This window comes from Argentina anserina, chromosome 5 (assembly GCF_933775445.1).
Source record: "Argentina anserina chromosome 5, drPotAnse1.1, whole genome shotgun sequence".
Classification (NCBI taxonomy): domain Eukaryota; kingdom Viridiplantae; phylum Streptophyta; class Magnoliopsida; order Rosales; family Rosaceae; genus Argentina; species Argentina anserina.
This window is the reverse complement of record NC_065876.1, coordinates 5127461-5155405: the sequence shown is the minus strand read 5'-3', so window position 1 is coordinate 5155405 and position 27945 is coordinate 5127461. Positions and strand designations below refer to the sequence as shown.

The 27945-nt window shown below is 40.7% G+C and overlaps 4 protein-coding genes and 1 pseudogene across 9 annotated transcripts; 3 read left to right on the top strand and 2 right to left on the bottom strand.

The window, feature by feature from the left end:
• The first annotated feature begins 1443 nt into the window (after positions 1-1443).
• Positions 1444-4731, top strand: LOC126795025 (uncharacterized). The gene is made up of 8 exons (XM_050521836.1): positions 1444-2156; positions 2362-2526; positions 2696-2794; positions 2889-2990; positions 3097-3216; positions 3573-3713; positions 3871-4194; positions 4305-4731. The coding sequence occupies exons 1-8, from the start codon at positions 1647-1649 to the stop codon at positions 4593-4595; spliced, it is 1752 nt and encodes a 583-aa protein (XP_050377793.1). The 5' UTR covers positions 1444-1646; the 3' UTR covers positions 4596-4731.
• Positions 4732-5435: 704 nt separating this feature from the next.
• LOC126795076 (lysine histidine transporter 2-like) lies at positions 5436-12679 on the top strand (annotated as a pseudogene).
• A 484-nt stretch (positions 12680-13163) lies between these two features.
• LOC126795020 (protein PLASTID TRANSCRIPTIONALLY ACTIVE 10) lies at positions 13164-17153 on the top strand. Its single transcript, XM_050521831.1, has 12 exons — positions 13164-13882; positions 13978-14037; positions 14134-14163; positions 14374-14447; positions 14679-14760; positions 14905-14978; positions 15090-15156; positions 15428-15520; positions 15664-15840; positions 15927-15977; positions 16236-16387; positions 16503-17153. The coding sequence occupies exons 1-12, from the start codon at positions 13187-13189 to the stop codon at positions 16930-16932; spliced, it is 1986 nt and encodes a 661-aa protein (XP_050377788.1). The 5' UTR covers positions 13164-13186; the 3' UTR covers positions 16933-17153.
• A 748-nt stretch (positions 17154-17901) lies between these two features.
• Positions 17902-20663, bottom strand: LOC126795058 (3-oxoacyl-[acyl-carrier-protein] reductase 4-like). The gene is made up of 11 exons (XM_050521876.1): positions 20425-20663; positions 20213-20355; positions 20073-20126; positions 19731-19811; positions 19603-19648; positions 19422-19516; positions 19301-19333; positions 19077-19211; positions 18746-18839; positions 18241-18323; positions 17902-18141 (listed from the first exon to the last, which is right to left on the bottom strand). The coding sequence occupies exons 1-11, from the start codon at positions 20573-20575 to the stop codon at positions 18109-18111; spliced, it is 948 nt and encodes a 315-aa protein (XP_050377833.1). The 5' UTR covers positions 20576-20663; the 3' UTR covers positions 17902-18108.
• Positions 20664-20918: 255 nt separating this feature from the next.
• On the bottom strand, positions 20919-27601 carry LOC126796480 (transcription factor GTE8). Of its 6 annotated transcripts, none has more exons than XM_050523317.1 (11): positions 25528-27601; positions 25366-25414; positions 25097-25255; positions 24207-24280; positions 24030-24099; positions 23868-23951; positions 23670-23785; positions 23433-23499; positions 23201-23331; positions 22650-23122; positions 20919-22601 (listed from the first exon to the last, which is right to left on the bottom strand). In XM_050523317.1, exons 1-11 carry the CDS (start codon positions 26821-26823, stop codon positions 21386-21388), a joined length of 3735 nt encoding a protein of 1244 aa, XP_050379274.1. In that variant the 5' UTR covers positions 26824-27601; the 3' UTR covers positions 20919-21385. The 6 variants fall into 6 exon arrangements, with proteins under 6 accessions (XP_050379274.1, XP_050379271.1, XP_050379272.1 ...); XM_050523314.1 differs by having other exon boundaries at positions 20919-23122; positions 25528-27119; positions 27325-27601; XM_050523315.1 differs by having other exon boundaries at positions 20919-23122; positions 25528-27079; positions 27325-27601.
• Positions 27602-27945: the final 344 nt, after the last annotated feature.

The following is a 27945-nucleotide window of genomic DNA, read 5'->3' as shown; positions in this document are numbered from 1 at the left end:
AACACATGTTTATTGTACTACAACCAAGCGACTCTTGCAAAGTTGCACAACAATATTAATATAGTCACCACAATATTCTCTCAACTGAAAATAAAAACCGTAACATTATATAATATAACAACCCATATATATGTATCGTATTTACCATTTTTGTACACATACACAACCCACTATATTATATAGATGTCACAGTTCACTTTTTTTAATAAATCGTACATATGAGTCACCGCTAAGGGTAGACTTTTCATAGTGAGATTTACTCACCTTATTTTCTGCGTGTAACTGGACGATACCGAGAGCGATTTCCCTCACTCGTTTCGTCGGTCACCTAATAACATGAAAAAGTGTTTAGAAAATAATACGTAAATTCTCAGGTGTCGATTCAGTACGACTGAACATTGTTCATGATTTACTGTTCATGGGCTTACTGTTCACCCTTCGGCAGCCGCGCGTCGAAGCTGTTGCTGGGTTCCCTCGGTGGCGACGCGTCATGGCACAGTGTGGGTCGATGCTGCAATGGGTCGGAGCGTCTCGGCCGTGCGACTCCAACGACACCGGTGGTGTCGTGCACGGTGGCCGGAGATCGCCGACAGAGAAAATCAGAGAGAAACGAGAGTCGGGGGAGAGGAGAGAGAGAGCTCGGGAAAAATCTGATTTTTTTGGAAAGTTTCCAAAAAAAAAGTCATTTTATAGCCTTCTAAAATCAGAAACTAACTTCCGTCGATAATAACTTTTACATACGACATCCGATTAAGGTGCGCCGCATGCCCACAAACTCGTATCGACAAGCTCTACAACTTCCGTGAAGAAAGTTTTCAGAGACGAGTGACGAAATAAAAGTCAACTCTCGAATCACAGAAAATGTAGCGTTTTTCAATTAAAATTTCCGAGATCAGTTTCGTTTCGCCTGACATCGACGTGAAAGCAAAACATGCGATTTTTACTAAAATTTCAAGTTTAATAATCTAAAGAAATATACGAATTTTAAACCCGAAAATTCGGAGTATTACAGACCGTTTCAACCATTGTTTAATAATGGTTTGAATAACAATAATGGCATCAAGAGGAAAAATAGATTGTTCATACAAAAAATACAACAATAAAGTTCACTAACAACACTTGAGAATCTATAAACGATTGTAATGTTTTGTCTAAAATACCTCGTATTTTTTTTAGATGCAATTTTCAAGCAAGGCAAATTTCGATTACATTTGGCATACGCAGATCACTTCGAGTACAAGTTCTCTTGCCTTTTTCTTCTTGCAATTTAACTTTATCCAATCTCCAGAAAACTTGAGCAGTTCATGCACACAAAGTTCCAGAAGAGGCAACAAATCCATGAAAATAACAGAGAACAATAAATTTCCTATTTCAAACAACCGGGTCGTAAAACGAAACCCGGACCAAAAATCCACGTGCCTACCAAAACCGGCAATAACCAATACAACTCGGTAACAGCTCCCGTCCCTCATTCAAATATTTCCTCAAAACCTCTCTCACTCTTTTCTCAGCTCCCTCCGGCCGATCAGAATTCCTCTAATCTCCGGCCACTCAAACCCTAGCCTTCACCTTCCGTCTCAGACTTACCTTCTGTCTCTCTCATTATTTTATATTTGTTAGGTTTGATTTGTTCGTTCCATTTTCAAATGGCGACCTCGGCTTTCAAATCGACGACCAAACGGACGCCGATCGGGAGCTCCGCGGATCCGGCGGAGGAATCAGCTTCAGGTAATCGCTCTTACCGGCGCTCGAGGAGCCTCAGCTGCTTCTCGCGCAGGCTGCCGGAGCCGCCGGCCGAGGAGGAGTTTGGAGTCAATCCGACTCCCCGGAGGAAGTTCGTGAACACGGTTAGAGGCTCCGGCTTCCCGGAGATTAGCCTTGACGACTTGGCGATTGAGCTGTTTGATTCCGGCTCCGATGAGAGAGGCGGACGCTCGGCGGTGCGGAGTTCCGAAACTACCCCCGGCGGCGCGTCGCAGAGGCGTGGCAGGTCGGTGTCGCGGCACGGCCCGAGGATGGGCGGCGGAGGCGGTGGTGATACGATGGCCCGGAGTGGTAATAGCACAGGTGGAGGGAGGGTAGTTTCGGAAAGTAAGGGAAATCCGAGGCAAAGGCGATCGGTTTCTGTTGCTGGGTATCAGATGAGTGATTCTGAGGTGAGAATTGTGGTGGCTTTTCTTCTTTAGTTTCCTTTTGAATATTGAAATGTATGATAGCATTAGACTATTAGACACTAGTTAGTTTAATATGGCATTCTGTGCTTGCTTAGATTATGTAGATGTTAGATTTTGTTATGTATGTCTGACTATAGACATTCTCTAATTCATCTAATTGTGGTTGCATTTGTGTTGTGAATGACAGAGTGATCTTGATCATACTCATAACCGTAGCACTGTTAAGTTGAGGAACTTCACTAGCGGAAACAACCCGACGCCATTGTCCCGTAAGTCATTGGACTCGAATTATAAGCCAGGATTGAGAAGGTCTCTCAGTCAAAGAGATTTGAAGTGCCATGATGGTTACTCTGTGAGTGTTTCTCTATTTGTTTAGTCTACGCTCTTTGAATTTTTGCTTTTAGCGTTTAGTTGTGGCAGCATCTTGCTGAAAAGTGGTAGGAAAGAAGCTCTTAGACAGACCATATATGGTCATGTTACCCTCTAAATTTTAGAGACTAAGACTTCAAAAACTTTTCCAGAGTCAATCTTCTTTCCTAACTGATGATGAGGGGAAGGATGCTTATATCTATAAAAATGGGGCTGAGAAGACTATACGAGCTGTATATTCAGAGAAGAAGGTATACTGATTTTGTAGAACATTTTGTGAACTTTGCACCACCTAGTTAGTTGATTTATCTCAGTTTTCGAATTTGTTATCTTGCGGACCCTCAGTCAGAGCACCCTGCGGGTAATGATATGAAAAATGGATTATACGAAGAAATGCGGAAAGAACTTAGATATGCTGTGGAAGAGATAAGGACAGAACTTAAACAGGTATGCTATTGGATTCCTTTAGGATATTTGTCTCTGTCCTGCGCTTGTAGTGTTTTGATGGGCCTTTATATTGATTTTAAATCTCATTGCCTTTTAACTTATTCAGGAAAAGGGCATAACAAGACCAACTGTTCCCGCACCTGGTGATTCCTTGCGCTCTAACGGTTCAGATGTACTTCAGGCTGTTTCTTCAATCAGGAAGAATTATTCTTCTAAATTGGAACAGGTATCATATTTTATATTTAGATTCTCAGGTTATAATTTTCTATTGTCTATGATTTGTACTTACTCTGAGAAGAATGCATCATGTGAAATTTCCTTCATCTCTAAAGATAGTCAGTTTATGACTTTTTGAGTGATTTTCAGCCTGTTACACAATGTCCACCACTCGGCCTATGTGTAAAAGTGAGCCTAGCTGAGTATAAAATATGGCCTTTGATTTCTGGTCTGTAAACTGAGAGTGCCATTTATAGTTTTAGATTCTAGTTTGAAATGTTCTGTGCAACTACTTTGCATTCAGATGTGCCATTTTAATGAAGTTTCAGCTACTAATGGCTTTTTTTTGTTTGTTGGTATTGACAGTCAGAAAAGCGTAAACAGGATTTATTAGCAGAGATCGTGCTGGAGGAACAACACAGTAGGGAACTCTCAAAGATTGTAAAAGAATTGCTTCCTGAGCCAAAAAAAATTGCCAGTCCAGACAGACCGTCACGAATGAGAAGGGTACACGTTCACCTGATAATCTGCCAAATTTCCATCTTTGAGTTTGCTCATCTGTATATACTCTTGTTATTATTTATTAATTTAAATCCATCTATCTGTGGCATTGGAATGAAATTTGCAAGACTTAGTGTATTAACCTTTATGAATCTCTTGGCAGAGGAGCAATGACAAAGGAAGGGTGTCTAAGCGACTGACTGAGGAAGCCGAAAGATATATCGAGGACTTCATTTCAAATGTAGAAGACACAGATATATCATCAGTTGATGGTGAAAGGAGTGATACAAGTTCGAGCTTAGGAGGAATTATGAAGGGTGAAAGTTTTCAGAGTCCACCCATGTTAACTCCTCCTCCTGTTTTCATGGACGGGGTTGTGCTGCCTTGGTTGCAGTGGGAGACTAGTAACGATGGTACTCCTGCGGGGTGCAAGAATAAGACTGAAACACCAATGACCCCAAAATCTTTTTCATGGAGTGCTTCTCAGGTAATTTGCGGTAGTTATTTTTCTTACAGTTTCTGATTCCCAGTGTGGCATGTCTCATTGTTTATGCTTGTAATATCGTCCTCAAATTGCTTTGAAATGCAATTTTACAGGAAGTGACCAATGCGCAAGACCATAGTCAGTCTGCTAGTAGCCGTGGGAGTTGGAGCCCTGGAATAATTGATTCTCTGCCATTCAACATTATGGAAAATGCATCCAGTAAAATTGGAGAATCTGGTAATTACCAACGCAAATTACATCCAAACGGGTCAAATCCATCACGCTTTGACATGGAAAAGTATCTCCAGCTTAAAAACAATGAAGATTTTCTCTTGGAAACACTGAAGCAACAACGCAGAATTGGTTCCGGGGGCCTCCTTCTCTGTAGTAGAATGTTGATCTAGCTCTAAGTTCTTTCTAAGAATGCTACTGTTAACTACATTGATATCATTGTATAGTTGATCCATCTATTGAGCTCTGTAGGTAGCCATTGACAGTATGTTTTAACAGTTATTACTAAATTACTAACCATCCCTTCTATTTCTTTTTTTCTTACTCGAAGTGACGAGACTCACGAGAGATTAACAATTAACCCAGAGGTACCTATTTCATGACTGGCTGTGGACTTTGTCGGAGCCACACTTCACAACAAGCACTCAACTCATGCAGATCTCGCTCCTCTAAACAGTTCTATCTCTGCCACCTCTTTAGCATTTCATCCACTCATTGAGATAGAGCCTCGTAGTAAGACTGTAATATTACCCGAAAAGGGTTTGGGTGAAAGTTAAAAGACTTTGAGAGTTACGGTTTTCTTCTTACGTTGATATCAGACTAGTACACGTGAATTTGTAGGATTTTGAACCACCCGATTCCCCTCACTAGAAGAATCTTGATCTTTTTTTTGGATATAGATTTTAGTAAGAAATTTCAGTCCTACTACGATCCAATCAGTTACTTATCCAAAGAGGGTAAAGATCAAACGGCTAAAAATTAGTTCTTGCTCATACTACGAGTAAGTTTCAGTTCAATAAGATTTCATGTACTCAATCTACCCTCAGAAGCCTAACGATTTCAGTTTAACAAGGAAACAAACTCAAAAGTACAGTAAGGAGTTCTACCCCAAGTCCTACTTACCTAGCACTTTCTATGTTCTTATATGAGACCAAGGCAAGAGAACTTGGTCGTGTGACTAAAATCATCTTGTTCTCTTTTAGTGACAGAAGATAGAGATGGAAAAGAATATTGAAGAAAAAGGGATTGATCAGAAGGAGAAGGATCTGAATGACTGGCTTCCCATCACAAGTAATAGGAATGCAACCTGGTGGTACTCTGCCTTCCACAATGTCACCGCCATGGTTGGTGCTGGCGTGCTTGGTCTTCCCTTTGCCATGTCTCACCTTGGATGGTAAGGCACTAAGCCCTGCTTCAATTTCATGTCTTCATTGTCTTTTATGGTTGTAAATTTACATTTTCTAGTTATTTAGTATCGAAAGATTGGCTTCTCGCTTTTTGACACGATCTTTTTTTTTTTGAGAAAGTTTTTTTGGCATGATCATTATTCTTGAGGTTGAAGATTTAGTTATTGTACAGATTTAGTTACTTTGCATTGCTTCATGAACATGATGATGAATTGATGATAGCCTACTTTAGAGCCATTAACTGAATTGTGTTTTGTGCTTTAGGGGACCTGGAATTACTGTGATGGTTCTTTCATGGATTATCACCCTGTACACCTTATGGCAGATGGTAGAGATGCATGAATCAGTACCAGGGAAGAGGTTTGATAGGTACCATGAGTTGGGACAACATGCCTTTGGAGAGAAGCTAGGGCTTTGGATTGTGGTACCTCAACAACTCTTGGTACAATTTGGTGTGTGCATAGTCTATATGATTACTGGTGGTAAATCACTGCAGAAGATCCATGATACTTTGGCCCCTGGAAAACAAATCAAAACCACCGTCTTCATCATAGTCTTTGCTGCGGCCCACTTCGTTATCTCTCATTTCCCTAGCTTCAATTCCATTGCTGGTATTTCTCTTGCTGCTGCTGTCATGTCCTTGAGGTATATATAATTTCCTTCTCATTCAGTTAATTAGTTAGAATTGTCTACAATTAGATTCTTACACATTTATTTAAAACAGATCAGACACAGCAATACATATATAATGCTAGGTAGTAAATTCTAGGGGACTTAAGCATTAGCTGCATGCCTGCATCTACAAGAAGTACAAGTGCTTCAGTAACTATAAAAGCACTTTCATCTAGTTTATCTGAACTTATTATACTTTATATTTCTAAGGTACTTAGGTTACTTAGTACTTGTGACATCAAGCAAACCCTTGATCAAAATTTAAATGGCGTGTTGCAAAATCACCCTGACGTGTTTCTACAAATGGCCTTTGGTTGATTTCTAGAATTGCTTTTGGCACCTCCTATTAGTCGTATATAAGTCTATGACTTATAAAGCAGAGTTTTCTCCAAAAGGAATGTAGAGTATGAGTATCAGAACTCAGAAGTTCATGTCAGTTCGACAGTTCCTTTTTTTTTTTTTTTTTGAAGATCAGTTCCAACTTATAATTTGCTGAAGTATATCTGGTTTAACTTCACTTGACCGATTGTTCAACAGCTACTCTACAGTTGCTTGGGGAGCTTCACTACACAAAGGGGTTCAAGCAGCAGTGCAGTATGGCCCCAGGGCTTCAACCACCACCGGAAATGTGTTCAACTTCTTCAGTGCCTTGGGAGATGTAGCTTTTGCTTTTGCTGGTCACAATGTGGTTTTGGAGATTCAAGCTACGATTCCTTCTACTCCTGACAAGCCTTCAAAACAACCAATGTGGAAGGGTGTGAGGCTTGCATATCTTGTGGTGGCTTTGTGCTATTTCCCAGTTGCTCTTATCGGTTATTGGGTGTTCGGAAATAGTGTTCAGGATAACATCCTCGTATCATTGGAGAAACCGAAGTGGCTTATTGTTCTTGCTAATGCCTTTGTTGTTATTCATGTGATTGGAAGTTATCAGGTAAAAGTCCTACTTCTATATCTACTTATTTACCACATAAACATTTGTTTTAGTATTCAAGTATTCATGTTGTTCATCTTCTTAATTACTTATGTAGGTCTTTGCGATGCCGGTGTTCGATACCATAGAAGCAGCTTTAGTGAGACAGATGAAGTTCAAACCATCGTTTTGTCTTCGATTTATATCACGAATGACATTTGTTGGTAATTATCGTTTTCTTCCCTATCTTTCTACTTGTTAGACACTTAGACCTAATCTTGAAATACTTGACACATAATACAACAACTACAATATGTGTTAGCATAAGTGAGTTGTGTAAAGCAACAAACATGTTACTCATGGTGGTAGAATAGTTAGGATTCATCATTAGTGATAGTGCTAATGTTCAAATCAAGTCCTATAAATAGCTAGACTTGTATCAGATCATATATATCAATATCAAACAATTAATACAAGAATTGTTCATACATGTTTTCACTTGGTATCAGAGCAAAGATCCGAAAGGACTTTGTCTCTATTTTTTTTTCCGCTGCAATCAGTCGGTCCCGGCCGCATCTCCTATCCCAGGCCGCCACTTCGCTGCAAGACCAACCCGCCACTTCGCCTCTGCCTCCAACGCCGCCTCTGCCTCCGACGACGCGCTGCTGCTCCGATCGGCGTCGTGTCCTGGTGCTCCCTCACGGCTCCGACTCCCTCACGCCACCTCCTTCCTCCGACGACACCCTGGTGCTCCCTCACGGCTCCGACGCGCCGGTGTGTGTCAACTTACATAGCCTCCACCACCGAATCACCTCCACCAGCAACTCGGAAGAGCTAACAAGGGAGGGGGAGGTGTGGCTTGGGGGAGTCTATTCGGAAGAAGAAGTGGAGGAGTGGAGGGGGAGGTGCGGCTTGGAAATCCATTGATGGAGAGATAGAGGGAGCGGCGATTGGGGTGGGATAGGGTTTTTGGGGAAATTGAAGGGAAATTGGGGACGGGCAAGGGAAGAGGGAGGAAAACTGTCTGACCTGACCCGACCCGGCCCGGTTTTCGACCCGACCCGGCCCACTGTACCACCAAATTTGATCAGTACACCCGAACAAAAAAAATGGTTCGTTTGTATGTCGGGAATCTTGATTCTCGTTTTTCAGAATGGGAGCTTGAGATTAAGTTCCGTAAGTTTGGAAGTATTAGAAGAGTATAGGTTGCAAAGAAACCACCGGGATATGCTTTCATTGACTTTGTTCATATTAGCGATGCGGAGATTGCTATTCGAAAGGTAAATGGTCAGAATGGTTGGAGAGTTGAGTTCTCACACGATTCTAGACATCTTGTAGGACAATTCTGCACTAATGGTAATATCTCTACTACTACAAAACCTCGAGCATGTGGAAAGATCGGTATGGCTTTAAAAGTTTCTAACTTTGTTAGTTCTGAAACTTGGATTATTGATTTTGGTGCATCTAATCATATGACTTATGATAAATCTTACTTTAATACTAAGTTGTCTTCTCCACCAGTGTCTTATGTTACCAATGCCAATGGTGAGATTTTTCCCGTGTTAGGGAGAGGGTCAATTCGTATCACTCCTATTTTAGAACTTCATAATGTTCTATATGTACGTGACTTATCACATCACTTGTTATCTGTTCCCCAATTGAACACTGAGTCTCGGTGTTCTGTAACATTTTTTCCCATGTATGTGATTTTTCAGGATCTTCTCACCAGGGAGATAATCAGTCGGGGGGATTTGAGGGGCAGATTGTTTCACTTGGATCAGACATATGCAGGAGCTAAACCAGGAGCTCAACTATGCACTGCTTTGACTGCAAGTTCTAATCAGCTAAGTGAAATTTGGTTGTGGCATCGCCGATTGGGGCATTCATCTTTCCATGTTATGAAAAAAGGCATGCCTTCCCTATTTATTGGTGTTGATGTGTCCTCTTTGCATTGCTAAACATGTGTACTTGCTAAGAGTCATCATTCTACATATTCTCCAAGTATTTCTAAGAGTCATATCCCTTTTGAATTAATTCATTCGGATGTTTGGGGACCTTCAAAAGAGCCTACAACCAAGGGTATGAGGTACTACGTGTCGTTTATTGATGATTTCACTAGAGTGTCTTGGATTGTTCTCCTTCAGACCAAAGATGAGGTTTTTCCTGCTTTCCAAGCTTTTCATACTCATGTCCAAACCCAGTATAATAGCACCATTAGAGTTATTCATTCTGATAATGGGGGGGGGGAGTATGTCAACCATGTCTTCCAACAGTTTTGTAAAAATCATGGGATTGTTCATCAAACCACATGTCCACGAACACTAGAACAAAATGGGGTATCTGAAAGGAAAAATCGTCATCTTCTTGAAATGGCTCGTTCCATTCTTTTTAGTGCTCATGTGCCTAAATATCTTTGGGGTGATGTTGTAGAGGCTTCAGCTTACCTTATCAATCGTCTCTCATCCAGTGTCCTTCAAGGGAAAATCCTTGTTCAGGTTCTTGCATCTCACGTTCTCATTCCTTCTTTTCACAACATACCTGCCTGTGTTTTTGGTTGCGTGGCTTTTGTTCATGTTCCTAAAAGTCAGCAAAAGTCTAAGTTGGATCCTCGGGTGATCAAGTGTGTGTTTGTTGGTTATGGAATCAGTCAGAAGGGATACAAGTGTTATCATCCACCCACCAAAAAGTACTATGTGACTATGGATGTCACCTTCTTTGAGGATATGAGCTATTTTACCTCTTCTGATACAGCTCTTCAGGGGGAGAATTCATTCTTTGAAGAGTTGTATCATAGTGAGGGGGAGGAATCAGGTAAAGACATTGTTGGAGATAATTTGACTCCAGTAGCAGAAGCTCATTCTGAGGTTGATACTAGGACCCCAGTAGTAGAAGCTCAAGCTTTAAATGACCAGATTCCAGTAGTATCAGACACTCCACAAGAGAGAGATGCCTCAGACACCCAAGTTCCAGAAAGGGAACCAATAGTGGAAAGCACAACTGCCCCTCCTGTCATCACTCATACCCCTAACCAACAGCTTCCTGGTGCAGAAGGTCACTCATCTGAGGTATGTCCATCCACTGGTACTAGTTGTGAGTCTGATAGTAGGCAATATGAGTTACCAAACAGGTCTACTAAAGGTCAACCCCCAAAAAAATATGAACCAAGTTTACATACCAAATCCAAATATCCAGTAGCCAACTATATGTCTACTAAGAGATTATCAAAGTCATATGAATCTTTTGTGAATCAAATATCTGGTGTATCAGTACCTAACAAAGTGCAGGATGCATTGGGAAATCCAAAGTGGAGGAAAGCAATGGAGGAAGAGATGGAGGCATTACAGAAGAATGATACATGGGAACTTGTGCCCCCACCACATGGCAAGAAAGATGTAGGGTGTCGTTGGGTGTTCACTGTGAAGCATAATGCGGATGGATCAATCAACCGGTATAAAGCACGCCTTGTTGCGAAGGGATTTACTCAAATCTATGGTATTTATTATGATGAGATTTTGCCCCTGTTGCAAAGATGAACACTGTTTGAGTTCTCCTTTCGTGTGCTGCCAGTTTGAACTGGCCACTCCGACAGTTTGACGTCAAGAATGCATTTCTTCATGGCAAATTAGCTGAAGAGGTGTATATGAGTCTTCCTCCAGGGTATGTAACTACCTCTTCTGGTGATTTTGTGTGCAAATTGAAAAAGTCTTTATATGGCCTCAAACAGTCACCTCGTGCTTGGTTTGGGAAGTTCTCACAGTTCATGCGGAAGATTGGTTACAAACAAAGTGATTCAGATCATACCCTGTTTCTCAAGCATCAGCAAGGGAAGGTAGTAGCCCTAATTATATATGTTGATGATATGATAGTTACTGGTAATGATAATATTGAGATGGATAGATTACAAAAGCAACTAACCACAGAGTTTGAGATGAAAGACCTAGGTACACTCAAGTACTTCTTGGGAATTGAGGTAGCCATGGGGAGTGATGGTATCTATCTTTGTCAAAGGAAGTACATCCTTGATCTACTAACAGAGACATGTATGTTGGATTGCACTCCCATTTATACTCCTATTGAGCAAAACCATCGGTTAGCAGAGTATCCAGATCAAGTCCCTACTGACAAACCTCGTTATCAGAGGCTAGTCAGACGCTTGATTTATCTATCACATACCAGACCAGATGTTGCGTATGCAGTAAGTGTAGTAAGTCAGTTCATGCATAATCCCAGTGAGGACCACATGGATGCTGTTGTAAGGATCTTGAGGTACTTGAAGTCAGCTCCGGGGAGAGGAGTAATGTTTTCTAATCACAACAATATCTTTGAGGTTTGTGGCTTCACAGATACAGACTGGGCTGGAAATATTACAGATCGGAGGTCCACATCAAGGTATTTTACCTTTGTTGGAGGTAACCTTGTTACGTGGAGGAGTAAGAAACAAAATGTGATAGCTCGATCTAGTGCTGAAGCAGAATACAGAGGTATGGCTCAGGGAGTGTGCGAGTTGTTGTGGCTTAGAAATTTGCTACAATATTTGGGTGTTAAACCTAAGTGTGCTATACAGTTGTACTATGACAATAAGGCAGCTATTAATATTTCACAGAATCATGTGCAGCATGATCGTACAAAGCATGTAGAGGTTGATCGTCACTTTATAAAAGATAAGTTAGACGCTAAGATCATTTGCTTTCCGTTTGTTCCTACAGAAGAGCAATTTGCAGATATACTCACCAAAGGAGTGTCCAAGAAGGTTTTTTATGACTCACTTTGCAAGTTGGACATGGTTGATGTGTATGCGTCAACTTGAGGGGGAGTGTTAGCATAAGTGAGCTATGTGTGAGTTGTGTAAAGCAACAAACATGTTACTCATGGTGGTATAACAGCTAGGATTCATCATTAGTGATAGTGCTAATGTTCAAATCAAGTCCTATAAATAGCTAGACTTGTATCAGATCATATATATCAATATCAAACAATTAATACAAGAATTGTTCATACTTGTTTTCACTATATGATGGAATTCATAATATTGCACTTGGTGAATGCAGCACTGACCTTATTCATCGGAGTCACGTTCCCTTTCTTCGGAGGGCTTCTTGGTTTCTTTGGAGGATTTGCTTTTGCTCCCACAACATACTTTGTAAGTAACTAATCATCTGATCATATTGCGTCAATTGTTTTTTCATTTTTAATATTTCTAATACTTAATCACCTTGAAATTTCTTGTAGCTTCCTTGCATCATGTGGCTCGTCATCCACAAACTAAGAGGTTCGGCTTATCCTGGTTTGCAAATTGGGTAAGATGGCAAGAACTTAGAAGTGTGCTTCGTTTTTCTATCTGTTATATTTCTTCAAATTACTAATTTATTCTGTTTTTCTTCTATCACAGTTCTGCATTATAGTTGGAGTGTTGCTGATGGTTTTAGCTCCTATTGGTGCACTAAGGAATATCATTCTTCAAGCCAAGGATTTCAAATTTTACTCATGAAAAACTGGAGAATCAATCGTATTCGCGTTTAATCCAATCAACTCTAACTAGTAATAGACCTTGCTTAGTTTAGTCAGCTAGCTGTTCATATATAGCTTGTTTGCTGCAGATATATATATATATCACCTCTCTAGTGTTGTTGATGGCGAAAATTTCAAGTTCTTACTGTACTGTACTCTAAACTCTACAAAAAAAATTATTTTCCAAATTAAGTAGAGCAATTCCAATTCTTGCATCAGTTGAATATTCATGGAAATTACATGATTTCGTCAAAATATTTTTTAGTTCTAGAGACGTCTAATCCATGCCGGAAGACCATGTCATACGACCTGTCGTAGTCTATTTTTTAAACCCTGTGATAGTGTGATCAATCAATTCCAGAGCTGAGAGTCATATACCAGCGCTGCAGCAGATCAAAACCCAACCTGACCAAACTAAAAAAATAGAAATTACTTTATCCACTCTGACCAGTTTGACTTAGGAAACACAGTCTTCACTCTCACAGTGATGCAGCTCCTCCAAACCCCTCACCAGTTCCTCTTCACCTTCCCTAAAACCCTAAACCCTCCTCCACCCAAATGCCCCACCACCCTCAAACTCAAGGCCTTCAGCTCCGACGAGTTCCCCGTCGACGAGACCTTCCTCCAGAACTTCGGCCCAAAAGACAAAGAGACCGAGGACGAGGCCCGCCGCCGCAACTGGGTCGAGCGCGGCTGGGCCCCATGGGAGGAAATCCTCACCCCCGAGGCCAACTTCGCCCGCAAATCTCTCAACGAAGGCGAGGAAGTCGCGCTCCAGTCGCCGGAGGCCATCGAGGCCTTCAAGATGCTCCGGCCCAGCTACCGGAAGAAGAAGATGGAGGAGATGGGCCTGACGGAGGACGACTACTACAAGAAGCAGTTCGAGATTAAGGGCAATATTCCGGACAAGCTCGAGACTTACTGGGCCGGCCCGCTGGTGGTGAGACAGCTGGCGCCGCGGGATTGGCCGCCGAGGGACTGGGAGGTGGATAGGGAGGAGCTGGAGTATATAAGAGGAGGCCATAAGCTGCAGGCGGTGAGAGTGAAGATGAGTGAGTTGGAGAGTGGGGTGAATAGAGTGGACAAGGATGACGTGTGTTTGGATAGGTATAAGGTTTTCTTGAAGCAGTATAAGCAGTGGGCCGCCGCCAATAAGGATCGGTTGGAGGAGGAGTCTTATAAGGTTTGTTACGAGGAGTAGATTGTGTTGTTCTTGTTCTTGTTGTTTGGATTTTATTGTGAGTGTTTTTAATGTGATTGTGTTGGTTGTGAATGTAGTACGATCAGGATTACCATCCAGGGAGGAGGAAGAGAGGCAAGGACTACAAAGAGGGCATGGTATGATGCGTTCTGATTCTTGTTTGATTGCTTTTCGAGTTTATGATTTGAATGCTCCAATTGTGTGTTTGACGTTGATTTTCATTTGCTGTGCAGTATGAGCTTCCGTTTTACTACCCCGGACAAGTAAGTTTTTATGCTGATCTCTTATGACTTATTTTGTGTGTTTCCGGAATTGAACATAAAGAATGCTGATAGCTAAGATAGTCAATGTGTTATTCCTAGAGCATAGTTATGTTTTATGTACGACAAAATGCAGTAATATACTGTAAATGATGTGTCTTTGGTGGCAAGAAATGGAGTGGCTGATGTTAGAGTGGAAAATGTGTGATGCAGATCTGCAACGGAAAAGTGACATCTATACATCTGTATCAAGGAGCATTTGTGGACATTGGAGGTGTATATGATGGGTTAGTATCATATGCTATGCTTGTCTCATCTAGTTTTACTGATGTTTTTGTTACTTTAAATTTCTGTACATTGCTGGAAGCCAGTATCTTTATTTTTCAAGGGGATTAAAAACTAATTTGTGATTGTAGAGTACTATGCATTAGTACTTCCATAGTTTAACTATTCTAGAGTTGAAAAGATAAGGACTTCTTTCGATGCAAAATTGGTTGATGAGTATTAATGTCTCTCAGGTGGGTTCCTATAAAGAATAATGACTGGTACTGGATCCGTCATCACATAAAAGTTGGTATGCGTGTCATGGTTGAAGTTCTGGTAAGTGCTGCTCTCCAGTTTCTTTGTTTCTCTCCTTTTGTTTTACTTAAACTGTATCTCTGCTTATGGAATGATCGTAACTTGCTATTCTGTAGGTAGTGTTATAGCTTCTGGGTATTATCTTATTGAATTTTTCTTGTGCAGGCTAAACGAGATCCTTATCGCTTTCGGTTTCCAATTGAATTGCGTTTCGTATATCCAAATATAGACCACCTTATGTATGTATTCCTAGTTTATTACATCCATTCATTTCTGTTTTAGGAAATCCTGGGATAATATTCTGATCAAATTGGTCTCTTGTCAATTTCATCTTGTTTCAATACTTCCAGCTTTAACAGATTTGACTTTCCACCAATATTTCATCGTGATGAAGATACTAATCCAGATGAGTTAAGGGTTTGTGCTTCTCCCTCTTTTATGTTTGATATTTATCTTGCTTTTTCCCTTGAATGTCGACTATTATTTCTTTGTTAAAACTGGCTAGGGGTAGGGGTGGAGTGAGTTGGTTGTGGTTTTCTTTAAGAGTTGTAGGTTATTTGTTGCCTGTATTTAGTAACCTGGATGTCAGTCATTTCTTAACGTTTCGAACTCTGTGAAAGCATTTTGCTCTTACTGCCTACTATAAACAAATGTTTATAATTGGTGATGTACCATGTTCGCTTCTCAGCGTGATTGCGGAAGACCGCCAGTGCCCAGGAAGGATCCAAAAGATAAACCTGTGGAGGAACCTCTATTGTCAAATCACCCTTATGTTGATAAGGTAAATTGTTGAGTTGTAAAGTATTTTTATGTTTGATAATTTTCATTCAAGTCCATGGCATACTTCGTGTTAGCTATGACTTATTAGTGTAATTTCACTTGTGACCACTGTGATTCTTGACATGCATTGTTTCTTTTATGCAGTTGTGGCAGATACATGTTGCTGAACAGATGATTTTGGATGATGTGGAGGCTAATCCTGGGAAATACAAAGACAAAAAACTATCAGAGTTAACTGATACTGAAGATTTAAATGAAGAAAATAGTATAGAATACACAAAAGCTTATTATAAGAAAACCTTAGTACCAAAAGTGATTCTGGTGAGCATTTACTCTTCTTGAAATTGTATGTGGTCCTATGTGGTGGCAGTGTGGCACTTACTTTCTGCTGTCATATTTGTTTGCAGAAAACTAGTGTTAAAGAACTTGACCTGGAGGCTGCTTTTGCTGAGCGTCAGGTCAGATGCTTTATTTGTCTCTTGGTCAATTAATCCAATCACTTTTTGTTTGCCCAGTTGTTCTGTGTTGTTTCATTTTAAGATTATATGTTGCATTTCTGTTATGAATCATGCTAGAAAATTAGTTCAATAAAAAATTCATTGGATTGTTTTATGCTAAAGTTTGACGGCAATCTCTGATTTTGAGGATTTGATAAAGCAGGTGACATTAAATTTAGCTCTGGTATTAATTTTTTTTCTTTTTGATTTCTCCTGCAGCTTCGTAACACACTAAAAAAAGAAACAGAAGAGAGAGGAGAGGAATACAAAGTTACCAAAATGAGGCGCAATATTGAGATGGACGAGTATGACTTCTTACATTGGCGTCGGTCATTGGAGGAAAGAGAAGCTTTGATCAGAGATATAAGCTGGTACTGCAAGAAGTCCTATATGTTTTGATGCTATGTACTTTTATCTCTATGTTTTCCGTTCATTCTTCTACCATCTGTTGAAGTTAAATAGCTAAAACTAAGATTTAACCTACAGCCGTAAAGCTCTTGGTCTACCACTGGAAGAGCCAGGGAGGTATATGGATGAGAGCTACTTTGGGAAGGATCAATATGACCCAGACAATGCTCTATACCGGTATGACTACTGGGGAGAACCAAAGAATTCAGAGAAAAGCAAGCAAGAACGGCTGACTGATGCTCACAACAAAGCTATTGTTGGAAAGAGTAACATCTGGTACGAAATGTCATATGATGATTGTATCGAACAGCGGATGCAAAGAGAAGCCAAGGGGATAAAACCAAGAGAATATGAGGAGGAAGATACATACACAGGTGACGATGATGAAGACGACGACGACGACTTTGATTTCAGCTTCTTGAATGAAACCGGTGATATGACCACCCAGCCCCATGTTAATGGGACAGAATCTCCTGGAATTTCAGATGAGGGCATGTTTGAGGATTAAGTCTCTCAACTGGCAGATGGCTCAAGTGAAACATGTATCTGTATAGTAAAGTGACTTTAAAAAGAGGCAGAGTTGCGGAGGGCAATTCCAATTTTTGTTGCTAAGACTAGAGACAGCATATATATATCCATTTCTCTTGAAGAATCTGGATTAGGTGTTACTTCCTATAAATAATGTAGAAGAACTCGAGGGTTCTTGTCTTCTTGACTTGTTTCAACTTTCAAGTATATACTATTGTACCAATTTTCGCATTTGGCGACAAAAAATTTTGTTGGCCAGCGTAGCAGGCGAGTGCATTGTGTGAGCTGTGTCCCTGTAACGAGCCCTATACTATCCAGAGGATTCGTCTCAATCTCTCAGCTTCAAGCTTCTCAATTCTGAGGTTCATACCAACATTATTGATGAAATATTCGGGACAGAAAAATGTACCCAAGCTAGATCGTTGATTTAGAATGTCTAGAAAAAGTGAGACTGGATAGTATGGAAATGTGTATTATTTGTAGAGAGGACCTTGATCACTTTGAGGGAGTAGAAGAAGAACGGCACCTCTATCATGACAAATGCATTTTCCAATGTGAGGATAGTAGTCACTTGCGTCTCTTGTGCAACTACCCGATGCCAACAGATTGTGGAAGCAAAGTAGATAAAGAATTTGAATACGGTAAGTGAAAGCTTGAGTTCTCCGGCAATACAATAATCTACTATTCATGTTTAAATTGCTCAATCAATCAGACTTCTTTTTACGATGAATAGTGAGAGACTTGGGTATAATAGATATGATTCTGATTTTATGTTGAGTCCTGGAATTCATCCATGGAATGCGAAGAGAACGTATTTATCTTTTTAATATTGGAAATAATATAACTTAACAAAGTTTTAAGTCTGTTGATGCAAGTACAATGGTCTTTGCCATAATCTTATGATATCTTGTACACTTGTTTAGCATATCATGTGGCACCAAAAAAAAATATCTATTAGTTTCTGTTCATTTGCGCCGGTTCATAATGAGAGAAAATATCAACAGCCCTTAACAAAACCAAAAGAAAAACTACAGTACTCTTTCTACTTTGTTTCAAGTTACTGGCAAAAACTGGAATTTACACGAAAGCTCTTTTATCTTAAACTCACTATCATATAAAAATGTTCATTCAGTCCTATGGGTGCCAGACTGGGCTCTCACATCACCATTCCTCCATCAATTGTCAACACCTACAAAAGATCGATAAAACTTGATATGGATGCCAAAGACTTTTCAAATTTTGCAACTTTCCTATTTAAAGATGGCACAATATATTCAATGATATATACCTGTCCAGTAATATAACCGGCAGCAGGATTAAGAGCCAAGAATTCCACCAATCCAGCAACTTCTTCAGGTTGACCATAACGCCCTGAAAGCATTGCAAATTGAATAAGCATTTTCTCTTATTTATGATTTATTCTTCGAACTCAAATATTTCTGTTGTGGCGAACAAGAAAAGAAGATAAAGGGGAATAAATTTGTATTCAATCATCTTAGAGCAGGCTGCAACAGAAGTATAATCCATGAAACACCAGATAGGCAGATACTGTTATTACTTTCTACTATCCACATAGTGAAAGGGTTGGCTAACACTTAATGGGACAAATGTAATACTATCTTCATCTAAGTGCACACCAAAGAAAAAGAAATACATGAAGTGACAGTCTGACAGGAGTTCATAGTTCTCACTTGACCGATAAAACATGTAATTTATTTAGTGTATGATGAACGGTATCTATAAGAGGTATGATAATGATGCTTCCATAACTGGCCACCAACTAGTTATCTCACCTAAGGGGATCGACCCAAGGATTTTCTTCTCTATGTCTTCTCCAAGCTTGGCAGTCATATCAGATGCAATAAACCCAGGAGCTACAGCATTGACCTATGGAAAAAAGAATATAGTTAGATAGTTGCTTCAGCCCATCTTGTATGGGTGGAAAAACTTTTTCATATTAGGAACGTCTTGAAACTGGAACAGCATAACAATTGTCAAGTGAGATGCATGTTAATTGCATTCCTTATTCTTGCCATAACAGTGCACAAGGCTCTAAGATATTGCCAGGATAATCTTCCAAAAAAAAAAGTCCCAAATGTAAAAACTTGAATCAGATGTACATACATTGATGTTCCTGCTTGAATATTCCTTTGCAACACTCTTCGTGAAGCCAATCACCCCTGCTTTTGCAGCACTGTAGTTGGCTTGTCCAACATTGCCAACAAGACCAACAACAGATGCTATATTGATAATTCTTCCCTGCAATATGATGAATATCTTAAGATAATGAAGAAGAATAATCAAATTTTCGTATGGAAAGCATAAGGACAGGAAATAGCTGTATTTACCTTTCTCTGTTTCATCATGACTTTGGCTGCAGCCTGCAAAGAGCATGGATCACTAGTAAAATAATTGATCTGAGCTAGCAAACCACAATTACTGAATAGAAAGGTTCCCCAACATAAATACCTGTGTGCATAAGAATACACCTGTTAGATTCAAATCAATAACCTCCTGCCATTGGGATTTTTTCATTCTCATCAACAAGCCATCCCGTGTTATTCCTGAAAAGAATGAAAAAAGGGTCAGTTAAAGATAGCAATGAAGAATGTAATTAGACACCTTATAAGAAGTAGATTCTGATGCTAACCTGCATTATTAACCAAGACATCGACTGTTCCCCATGCATCAACCACCTGTAATCATCTGACTGAAATGAAATCATGTTGAATCGCAATAACAAACAAAAGAACAAGTAAAAACAGCAGGTTGTCTTACAGTTTTGATCATAGCCGCTACATCTTCTTCCTTTGAAACATCACCCCCAAACGTCAGAGCTTGACCGCCAAATTCCTCAATCTACAGAAATACAACATCCAAGTTCAAATTATCCACCACACAGTCTCCCCTCTACCACTCTACACCAACTTGTCAGTCTGTTACTAGACACTGCATATAAATCAAAGAACTTGCTCGCAGCTCAACGCAATCCCCAGATTCTAGCTCTAATCTTTAACAAAACACGAAATTCGACTGACGATTTCGAGTCTGGAGTGGCCTCTATATGTCCATACATTCAAAATTTACAGCATTCTATGATTACATCATAAAGCAAAATACCTCCTTGGAAACTTGTTCGGCTTCCTTAGATGACCTTGCATAGTTTACAAGCACCTGTAAAAATGAAATGCAGTCATAAATCTCTGACTACTTCAACACCGCAATCGATGAAGATTGAAGACTATGATGATGAAGATTACCTTACAACCCGATTTCCCTAGAGCGAGAGCAACCGCCTTCCCGATTCCTCTAGAAGCTCCGGTCACAATAACCACCGGAGCCTCCACTTTCGGAGCTGTCGCCGGACTCACTGGCTCCACCGCCACAGACTGAGCCCTAATTCCTGCTACTACTTGTATTCAATTAAATTTCATCACTAATTACAGGAAAATGAGAATGCGATCGGTTTTACCTGAGCCAGAGGATGAAGATACTGAGCTCGAGTAACGCGCCGGGACGGACTGACGGAGGCGGAGTCCGGCGAGAAGCGGGCTCGGGTGAGAGAATCGGCGGGAGAGGCGGGCCGGAGCTCCGACGGCGCTGAAGGCGATCGTGGCCGCCATTGGGAATCTGAGAATGGAAGGAGCAGAAGAAGAAGGAGAGGCGAGAAAGGTCGCCAGCCGAAGAATCGAGAGAGGCCGAGAGAGCTATGAGTGCGAGATAAGTGACTGCGCTACTGTGCTGCTTTGAGTGTATCAGGACGACAAAAACGACCTCCCGTTTTCCGGAAGCTCTGCTTTCGTGAACATACGACATTGCGTCTTTGTAAAATCGACTCAAGAACAATCGAGCACTAATTGATCATGAGCACATTAGAGTACTAATTAGGAAGACTTGTATGCGTGCATATTGAAATTCATATGCATTTGAATAAGTTAACGTAAGATCTGAGGAGGAATCCAACAATGTAGAATTGGCATGCAAGACATTTGCCATTGTCTAGTAGAACACAAACTATGGAAGACATTTCCCCTGAAGAAAAACGGATAAAATGTCACAATAATTTTGGCTGATATTTTACAATTCTAAGCCAACGGTCTGCCTGCCTATTATTAACACAACTGATTAATTCTATGCAGCTTTACTTTTTACATACAAAAAATTGAATTTCCTGATTTAACCACATCCTCTTGTATCAAAAACCCACGTTTTATCGTCCATGGGCAAAATGATTGGATGACGTTACCAACCATAGTTCCCACTCCATATCCCAAATCAAAATCATTAAATCAGTTGATAGAACACAGGCTCACACCCCGTTCATAACTCTTGTTTGCTTCTCCTGCTCTAAGCTCGTCTGGCATGCAAGACATTTGCCATTTTTGCTCCTCAATTGGTGAAAGGAAACATGAAGAAAGAATGTGAGCACGACATTAATCAATCTCTCCTTCAAAATCTCCAACCATGCTTGCAGTTCCTCCTTCAACATGATTTGTTGTTGTCTCTTCAACATGATCTGCTCTTCCCACTTCAACCTCTTCAATGCCGCCATTTGCAGAGACCTCTTTAACTTCATTTGCGAGTCCTTCAAGATCATTACCAGGACCCTCTTCCATATCATTCCCAATTACTTCTCCCATATCTTGTACCTCCTCTTCTTTATCATTCCCAGGTACTGCCCCCATATCTTGTCCCTCCTCTTCCATATCATTCCCAGGTACTTCTCCCGTATCTTGTCCCCTCTCTTCCATATCATTCCCCTCCTCTTCTTTATCATTTCCAGGTACTGCTCCCTCTGCGATATCATTCCCTGGTTCCTCTTCGACAACAACTTCATTTACAGGCCCTTCAATATCAACTTTGCTTGGAGTTACCTGATCAACCTCGTTCATAGGTCCCTCTTCAACATCATTCAAGGGTCTCTCTTCGACATGATTTGGGAGTCCCCCATCAACATCAACTTCATTCGATCTTCTTTCGATATCAACTTCATTTGGAGTTACCTCTTCAACCTCATTCAAAGGTCCCTCTCCAACATCAACTTCATTTGATGGTCCTTCAATATCAACTTCGTCAATTACCTGTCCAACCCCGTTTGAAGGTCCCTCTCCAACATCAACTTCATTTGGCTGTCCTTCAATATCAACTTCGTTTGGAGGTACCCCTTCAGCACCGTTCAAAGGTCTCTCTTCAGCATCATTTGAGATAATTCTGTCTTCAACATCACTTGAGGGTCTCACTTCAACATCGCTCGAGGGTCTCATTCCGACATCTTGTGACAGTCCCTCATCGACATCGCTTGAGGGTCTCATTTCAACATCTTTTGAAAGTCCCTCATCGACAAAATCTTCTGATGGCCCTTCAGCATCGTTCGAGGGTCTCATTTCAACATCGTTTGATGGTCCCTCTCCAACATCATTTGTAGGTCTCTCTCCAACATATTTTGAGGTTCCCTCTTCAACATGGTCTGAGGGTCCCTCTTCAACAGCGTCTGGTCTCTCTTCAACATCGTCTGAGGGTCTCATCTCAACATCGTTTGACGGTCCTTCAACATTGTTTGAGGGTCTCATCTCAACATTGTTTGACGGTCCTTCTTCAACATGGTCTGATGACCCCTCTTCAACACCGTCTGAGGGTCTCTCTTCAACACCGTCTGAGGGTCCCTCTTCCACATCGTCTGAGGGTCCCGCTACAACATCGTCTGAGGGTCCCTCTTCCACATCGTCTGAGGGTCCCTCTTCCACATCGTCTGACGGTCTCTCTTCAACATTGTCTGAGGGTCTACTGGGTGGATCAATTTCTCCCTCCTCTGTTTCTGTATCTATATGATCATCTGCCTTCATGAATAAACCAAGTTGCTCCAAGGGATTACTGCTATCCTGCAGTTTGAAATTACCAAGCTCATTATCAGAAGGTCCTTCTTCAACATTCCTGGAAGGATCCCTTTCTTCCTCCTCTATTTCTATATCATCATCTGCCTTCATGAATAAACCAAGTTGCTCCAACGGATTACAGCTCCCCTGCAATTTGAAACCACCAAGCTCATTTTGAGAATGCTCTGGGCTCACTTCCTCAATGAAATGTGGTAGATGATCATCGTCGCCCGCCCTAAACATTTCGAGATCTTCCATGAATCGGCTGTTCTCATTAATTTCAACAGTCTTTTCCATCTGCACCAGAAAATTTTTGTTAGTTAATTTATTAAGGATCTAAGCTACTTCCCTTCAAAATGATCAAACCATACTTACCATTTGCAATGCCTGCCGTGCCGCTTCTCTCTCTTGTTCCCTTTGCCTTCTAGCTTCAGCTGCAGCTTCTGCTTCAGCCTTTTTACGAGCCTCTTCTGCAGCTCTGGCCTCTGCTTGCAAGCGTGCTTTTTCTAATGACAAAAACAATTTAACAATTAAAACCCTTCATTCGTCACCATGAAACGAAATACTCGAACAAATAACTATAAACCAGAACTATAGATAGCCAAACCTTCTTTACGCCGCCTTTCAAGTTCCTCCCTCTCAATTCGCAGTTTTTCGGGATCCAACTTATCACCCTGGACCAAATATAAGAAATAATTAACCAATCACTAATGCAAGATGCAAAGCAAAAAGAAAACATAATCCTTTCAAAAAGAAAAAAAATCAAAACAAAACAGAAAAGACAATAAAATAAAGAAGAGCATTAGTGAATGATTTGTTGCAACGTCAGGTGAGGATTACAAACCTTTTCAAGTGCCTTCTCTTTGGCTTTAAATATCGTGTCTGCAAAACGATTCCTCAATACAGCTGCGCGGTAGAGCTTTTCAGGGGAGACCTGCCTCTCAGGTGGAGTGCTCTCCTCTATGATATTACAGCATGAGTTGTAAGATCATGCGCCAGAATTAAGAGCAGAAATATTTTTGTAATGATTTTTCATGCTTACCCTCTTGGCGTCCACCCCCATCGACAGAAATTGGTTTAGACAGGGATTTCTCTCCAACCAGTGGTACAACCCCATTGATTGGATCTACAAAAGATGCATACTAATTTCAGGGGAGTACTAAAACAAGTACCAACAGCTGCAGTATGTATCCTCAAAACTCACCATTTCCAATTTGAGAATTACCAATATCACTTCCCTTTTGATCTAAATTTGCTTCAGAACCAAGCTTTTCCTATCAAAAAGAATAATGCAAGATAAAGTAAGAAATGATATAAGATTTCAAGAACCCCACAAACAGATACTGTCAAATAAGCAGAACTAGTGTGTATTATACTATACCTTTCCTCCACCAAAGGCAGGTGAAGCTTTAGGAACACGTGATTCACTTTCTGAAGAACTGGCGGAATCAGAATCTGAGGAGTACAGGTCATGTTAGTAAAAGACCACATATTTTCTCAAAACATGGGAAATAGTTCAATTTGCAACAACATCAAGAACGTTTATGGCTACAAGAATAACTAAGTTACGGTTCAGTAAGAGACCAAATAGAAAGGGTATCAGTCCTCGCACTAACAAGATCACAAATCACACATTATATCAAACCCCTCATAGAAGAATACACTGACACAGAACATCAGCCACTAAAGACCAATAAGAGCTAGTCACCTTATTACCAAAGGTGTCTATAGCCCCCAATCACCCTATCAAAGTGATAGGTTGCGATGATTCCAACTCGATATGAAATTTTCTTGTATTGAAAATCCTCAGCGTACTCATTATATCTACTAGCATGCTGATATTACTGCCTGAAGTGTGAGAAAAGAGTTTTTTTTTTCCTCTTTGTGGGGAGGCACGAAAGCTACTATACAGACAAAACAAAAAAGGCAACAACCTAGGCCAGGTTTTTGAAGATTTCATACTCATTTCTGCTTTAATCATTAAGAATACCATATTCTAGTTGACACTATTGCCATGCAAAAACAAACCTCTCTAAGGACGAACAACAGCTAGAAACATGTAAGAAACTTGCACCAATGAAGATGAGAGCAAAGGACCGTAGCTTGCAAGGTCATCAAGTAGTTAGTAATTTATATTTACATAGTCTACAAAAAAATTAAGTGGGCTCAAGAGCTCCAAATTTTCAACACCAGAAATTTAAGGGCTTAACCACACAATTGCTTTATACGAGGAAACAACCACATAAATGAAGAGTACACATAAACACGAACCACTGGATGAAGAGCCGGAATCACTACTGGAGCTACTAGAGCTACTGCATTTACTGTTTTTGTGAGCTCCATCTTTCTCAATCTCTACAGGAGGAAAGCTTGATATAGGAGCATCATTTCCACCGACAATATCAACATCCTCATCGACCATGTCATTGCCTGAAATTTTTAATGCACTGAGCCTCCAATTGATGGAAGGAAATAAGAGCCAAACAAAACACATTTTTGCACAGATCAATTAATAAGTGTGGAGTTAGAAAAGGAAAAACCTTTACATGGATGTAGTGAAGAGTTGCTAAATCCCGGCTCATTAAGGATCTGCAGCATCAAAAAACTATCACAGTAAGAGACGCACAACATATATTTGGTTGAGAATTAATGAACGGATGACAGACAAAAAAGAATCAAGAGAAGATGAAGGACGAGCACACCTCCATTTCACAGGGTTCAGCTTTTGCCAGCCTTCTCCCTTTCTCCAGCAAATATTCATCTAGAAGCTTCCGCAATGCAAACAAAGTTTCATCACTGAGAACCTCAAAGTCAATCTCAATCTCATCCTCACTGGTTTGCCCTTCACCACTATGCTCTTTTAGGAAATCAATAATGCTTTCAGGCAACTCTCCCAGCAAAGAATCCACCTCCATGGTCAGTTTATGCTTTTCCTCATCAGTCATGATGAGTTTAACAATTTCTGGCTTGACTGGCTTGAAGCTACTATCATTTGGTGTAGTTTTCTTCTTCTTTGATGGTGGCATAGGTGTAGCAGTTTCTATGATTTCCGTATGAAGAGGTGGTCTATAAGGCAAAGGGTCCACATCAACTGGAAGCTTCTTTTCTATTGCCTTCCACCTCTGTTCAAAATATTTACTGAGCACCTGAGCCATAATATGCACATCATTGCTAGGTGGATTGTAAGTCATAGCATTTGAGAATGTAAGTCGCACATCAGCAGCAAAACTCAATGGACTCGAGTATGCACAAGAAGTCAACTTGCTCTTCACAGTACCCAAATCCATTGGATGCTTAATGACTGTGAAATAATCCGGAATATTCAACTGCACCACATCAACAGGTTTTTCAAAAACCCAAGCATGGTGATGTTTCATCAACTGGTTTAGCAAATTCTCACATTGCTTCATCAATTGAGCATTTGATGCGGCAACTGGCTTCACTGACTCCACATGCACAGATAAGCTCTTTTTGTTGCGGGCACCATTTCGCCCCTGAGGAGCTCGTTTCTTACCCTGCGGCCCAGTTGGTTTAGATGGTCTATGATAAGCCTCGACCGGAGGCCTGGTCTTCCCATCACTGCAACTCCTAATATCACTAGATGGGGATAACACAATCGTTGAGCTCATAGTTGCAATCTTCTTCTGAAGGTCCCGGACCTGTTCCAGCTCAAAACTCAGCCTCACTTCTAAATCCTTCCTTTCAGACCGAGACATTCTTGACAGCTGAAGCACTTGCATAGGCAACCCAAAACTATCATGACCGTCAACATTCAAACTAATACATTTCCTTTTGGAAGGCGCACATGAGTCTTCCGAAGCCGTCATTTCCGTATCCACCCGTCCTGAGCTTCCAAAACCCTCTGATTCACCCATGGTCTCAACAGCGTGACGATAATCCGGAACAAAACCAGATAGCTGCCCTTTGGAATACTTGCGTGACTTCCCCATCATAGATAGCTTCTGTCCAGTGAAGTCTACTGGGACAGTGGGTGCCATAAGATGAACTCCAAATTACTGCACATATCAACTGTGGCAAATAATTTCAGTCCCTTATAATCTTGTCTTAATAACACCGAAATTCAAAATGCACAAAATTGAAGCCCTTCAGTTCCCAAAATCCGAAAACCACCAAATTTCAAACCAATTGTTAAGTTTTTCTTCTTTTATTCCAACCAAATCTTAATACTTCTCCAGATGTCCAGGGTTCAAGGAATTCGTCACCCAGTTCAAAACTTTCAGCTAAGGAAAGGCCCTATTGATTCCAGAAGCCCAAATTCAATTCAATATTCAATCTTGCAAATCAGGGCAACATAAACAACTTTAAATAAAATTTGGGGATAAATTACCCAGCTCAAAACAAGCAATGCGAATCTATCAAACACTCATAGAAAAACCCCAATAACCCAAATAAAGAAACTTTCCCAATTGATCAATCTCTCAAGAAATTGCAAACGCAAAAGGAAAAAAAAAAGGTAAGAAAGGAATTCAAAAACTTACAAGAGGAAAACCTAAACTGGGCCTCTCTCTCTACGTATAAACCCCAAGTCGGAAACCCTATATCAGCGATGTATACAATCTCAAAATTGAAGCTTCAAAAATTGCACGAGCCAAACAATACAATGTGTTCGATTAACCAAAACCCTAGAAGCTCTTGCAGAAACCCAATTGAGACATGGACCTCGTCGCCGGAGCCGTTGAAAGACGCGCGCGCGACCTGAAACCCTAGAAAAAGCCTTCGTCGTATAGAAGAAGAGGGATAGAGAGAAAAGAGAGAGAGAGATGTGAGAGTATGGGCTCCTTCACAAACCCCTCTACTTAAAGGCCCGCGATGCCTTGAAGCCCGCCGCTTAAAGTGGAATCCTGGCCGTTCATAAGCAACTTGGAAGATCTGACGGTCATAATTTAAATATATTGGCACGCACGAGATTCAGATCAGACGGTTTTCTTAATAAAAGTCAATAATTGAGATTCCGGGATAACGCTACTCTCGCGAGTGTAGACACCTAAGTACTCGCTCTCTGGTTTTACCACGTGGTGGTTTGCGGTTTACGCGGAAGCGTGGGACGTGTTAGAGAGCAAGTGCGTTACAACCCCCATAGGGGAGAGAAGAAATTGTGG

Bases quoted from the DNA above. Each gene is read 5' to 3' on its own strand.
- LOC126795020 (XM_050521831.1), top strand. From the start codon at position 13,187: ATGCAGCTCCTCCAAACCCCTCACCAGTTCCTCTTCACCTTCCCTAAA. The intron at 15,841-15,926 runs GTGAGCATTTAC...ATTTGTTTGCAG, and splicing joins TAGTACCAAAAGTGATTCTG to AAAACTAGTGTTAAAGAACT. The intron at 16,388-16,502 runs GTACTGCAAGAA...TTTAACCTACAG, and splicing joins TTGATCAGAGATATAAGCTG to CCGTAAAGCTCTTGGTCTAC.
- LOC126796480 (XM_050523312.1), bottom strand. From the start codon at position 26,823: ATGGCACCCACTGTCCCAGTAGACTTCACTGGACAGAAGCTATCTATG. The intron at 23,786-23,867 runs GTAAGCATGAAA...GTAATATCATAG, and splicing joins TGGGGGTGGACGCCAAGAGG to AGGAGAGCACTCCACCTGAG. The intron at 23,332-23,432 runs GTTTGGCTATCT...TTTTGTCATTAG, and splicing joins TGAAAGGCGGCGTAAAGAAG to AAAAAGCACGCTTGCAAGCA.
- LOC126795058 (XM_050521876.1), bottom strand. From the start codon at position 20,575: ATGGCGGCCACGATCGCCTTCAGCGCCGTCGGAGCTCCGGCCCGCCTC. The intron at 20,356-20,424 runs GTAAAACCGATC...AAGTAGTAGCAG, and splicing joins ATCTTCATCCTCTGGCTCAG to GAATTAGGGCTCAGTCTGTG. The intron at 19,334-19,421 runs GTATTTATGTTG...TGCTCTTTGCAG, and splicing joins GTGTATTCTTATGCACACAG to GCTGCAGCCAAAGTCATGAT.
- LOC126795025 (XM_050521836.1), top strand. From the start codon at position 1,647: ATGGCGACCTCGGCTTTCAAATCGACGACCAAACGGACGCCGATCGGG. The intron at 2,157-2,361 runs GTGAGAATTGTG...TGTGAATGACAG, and splicing joins ATCAGATGAGTGATTCTGAG to AGTGATCTTGATCATACTCA. The intron at 2,991-3,096 runs GTATGCTATTGG...TAACTTATTCAG, and splicing joins TAAGGACAGAACTTAAACAG to GAAAAGGGCATAACAAGACC.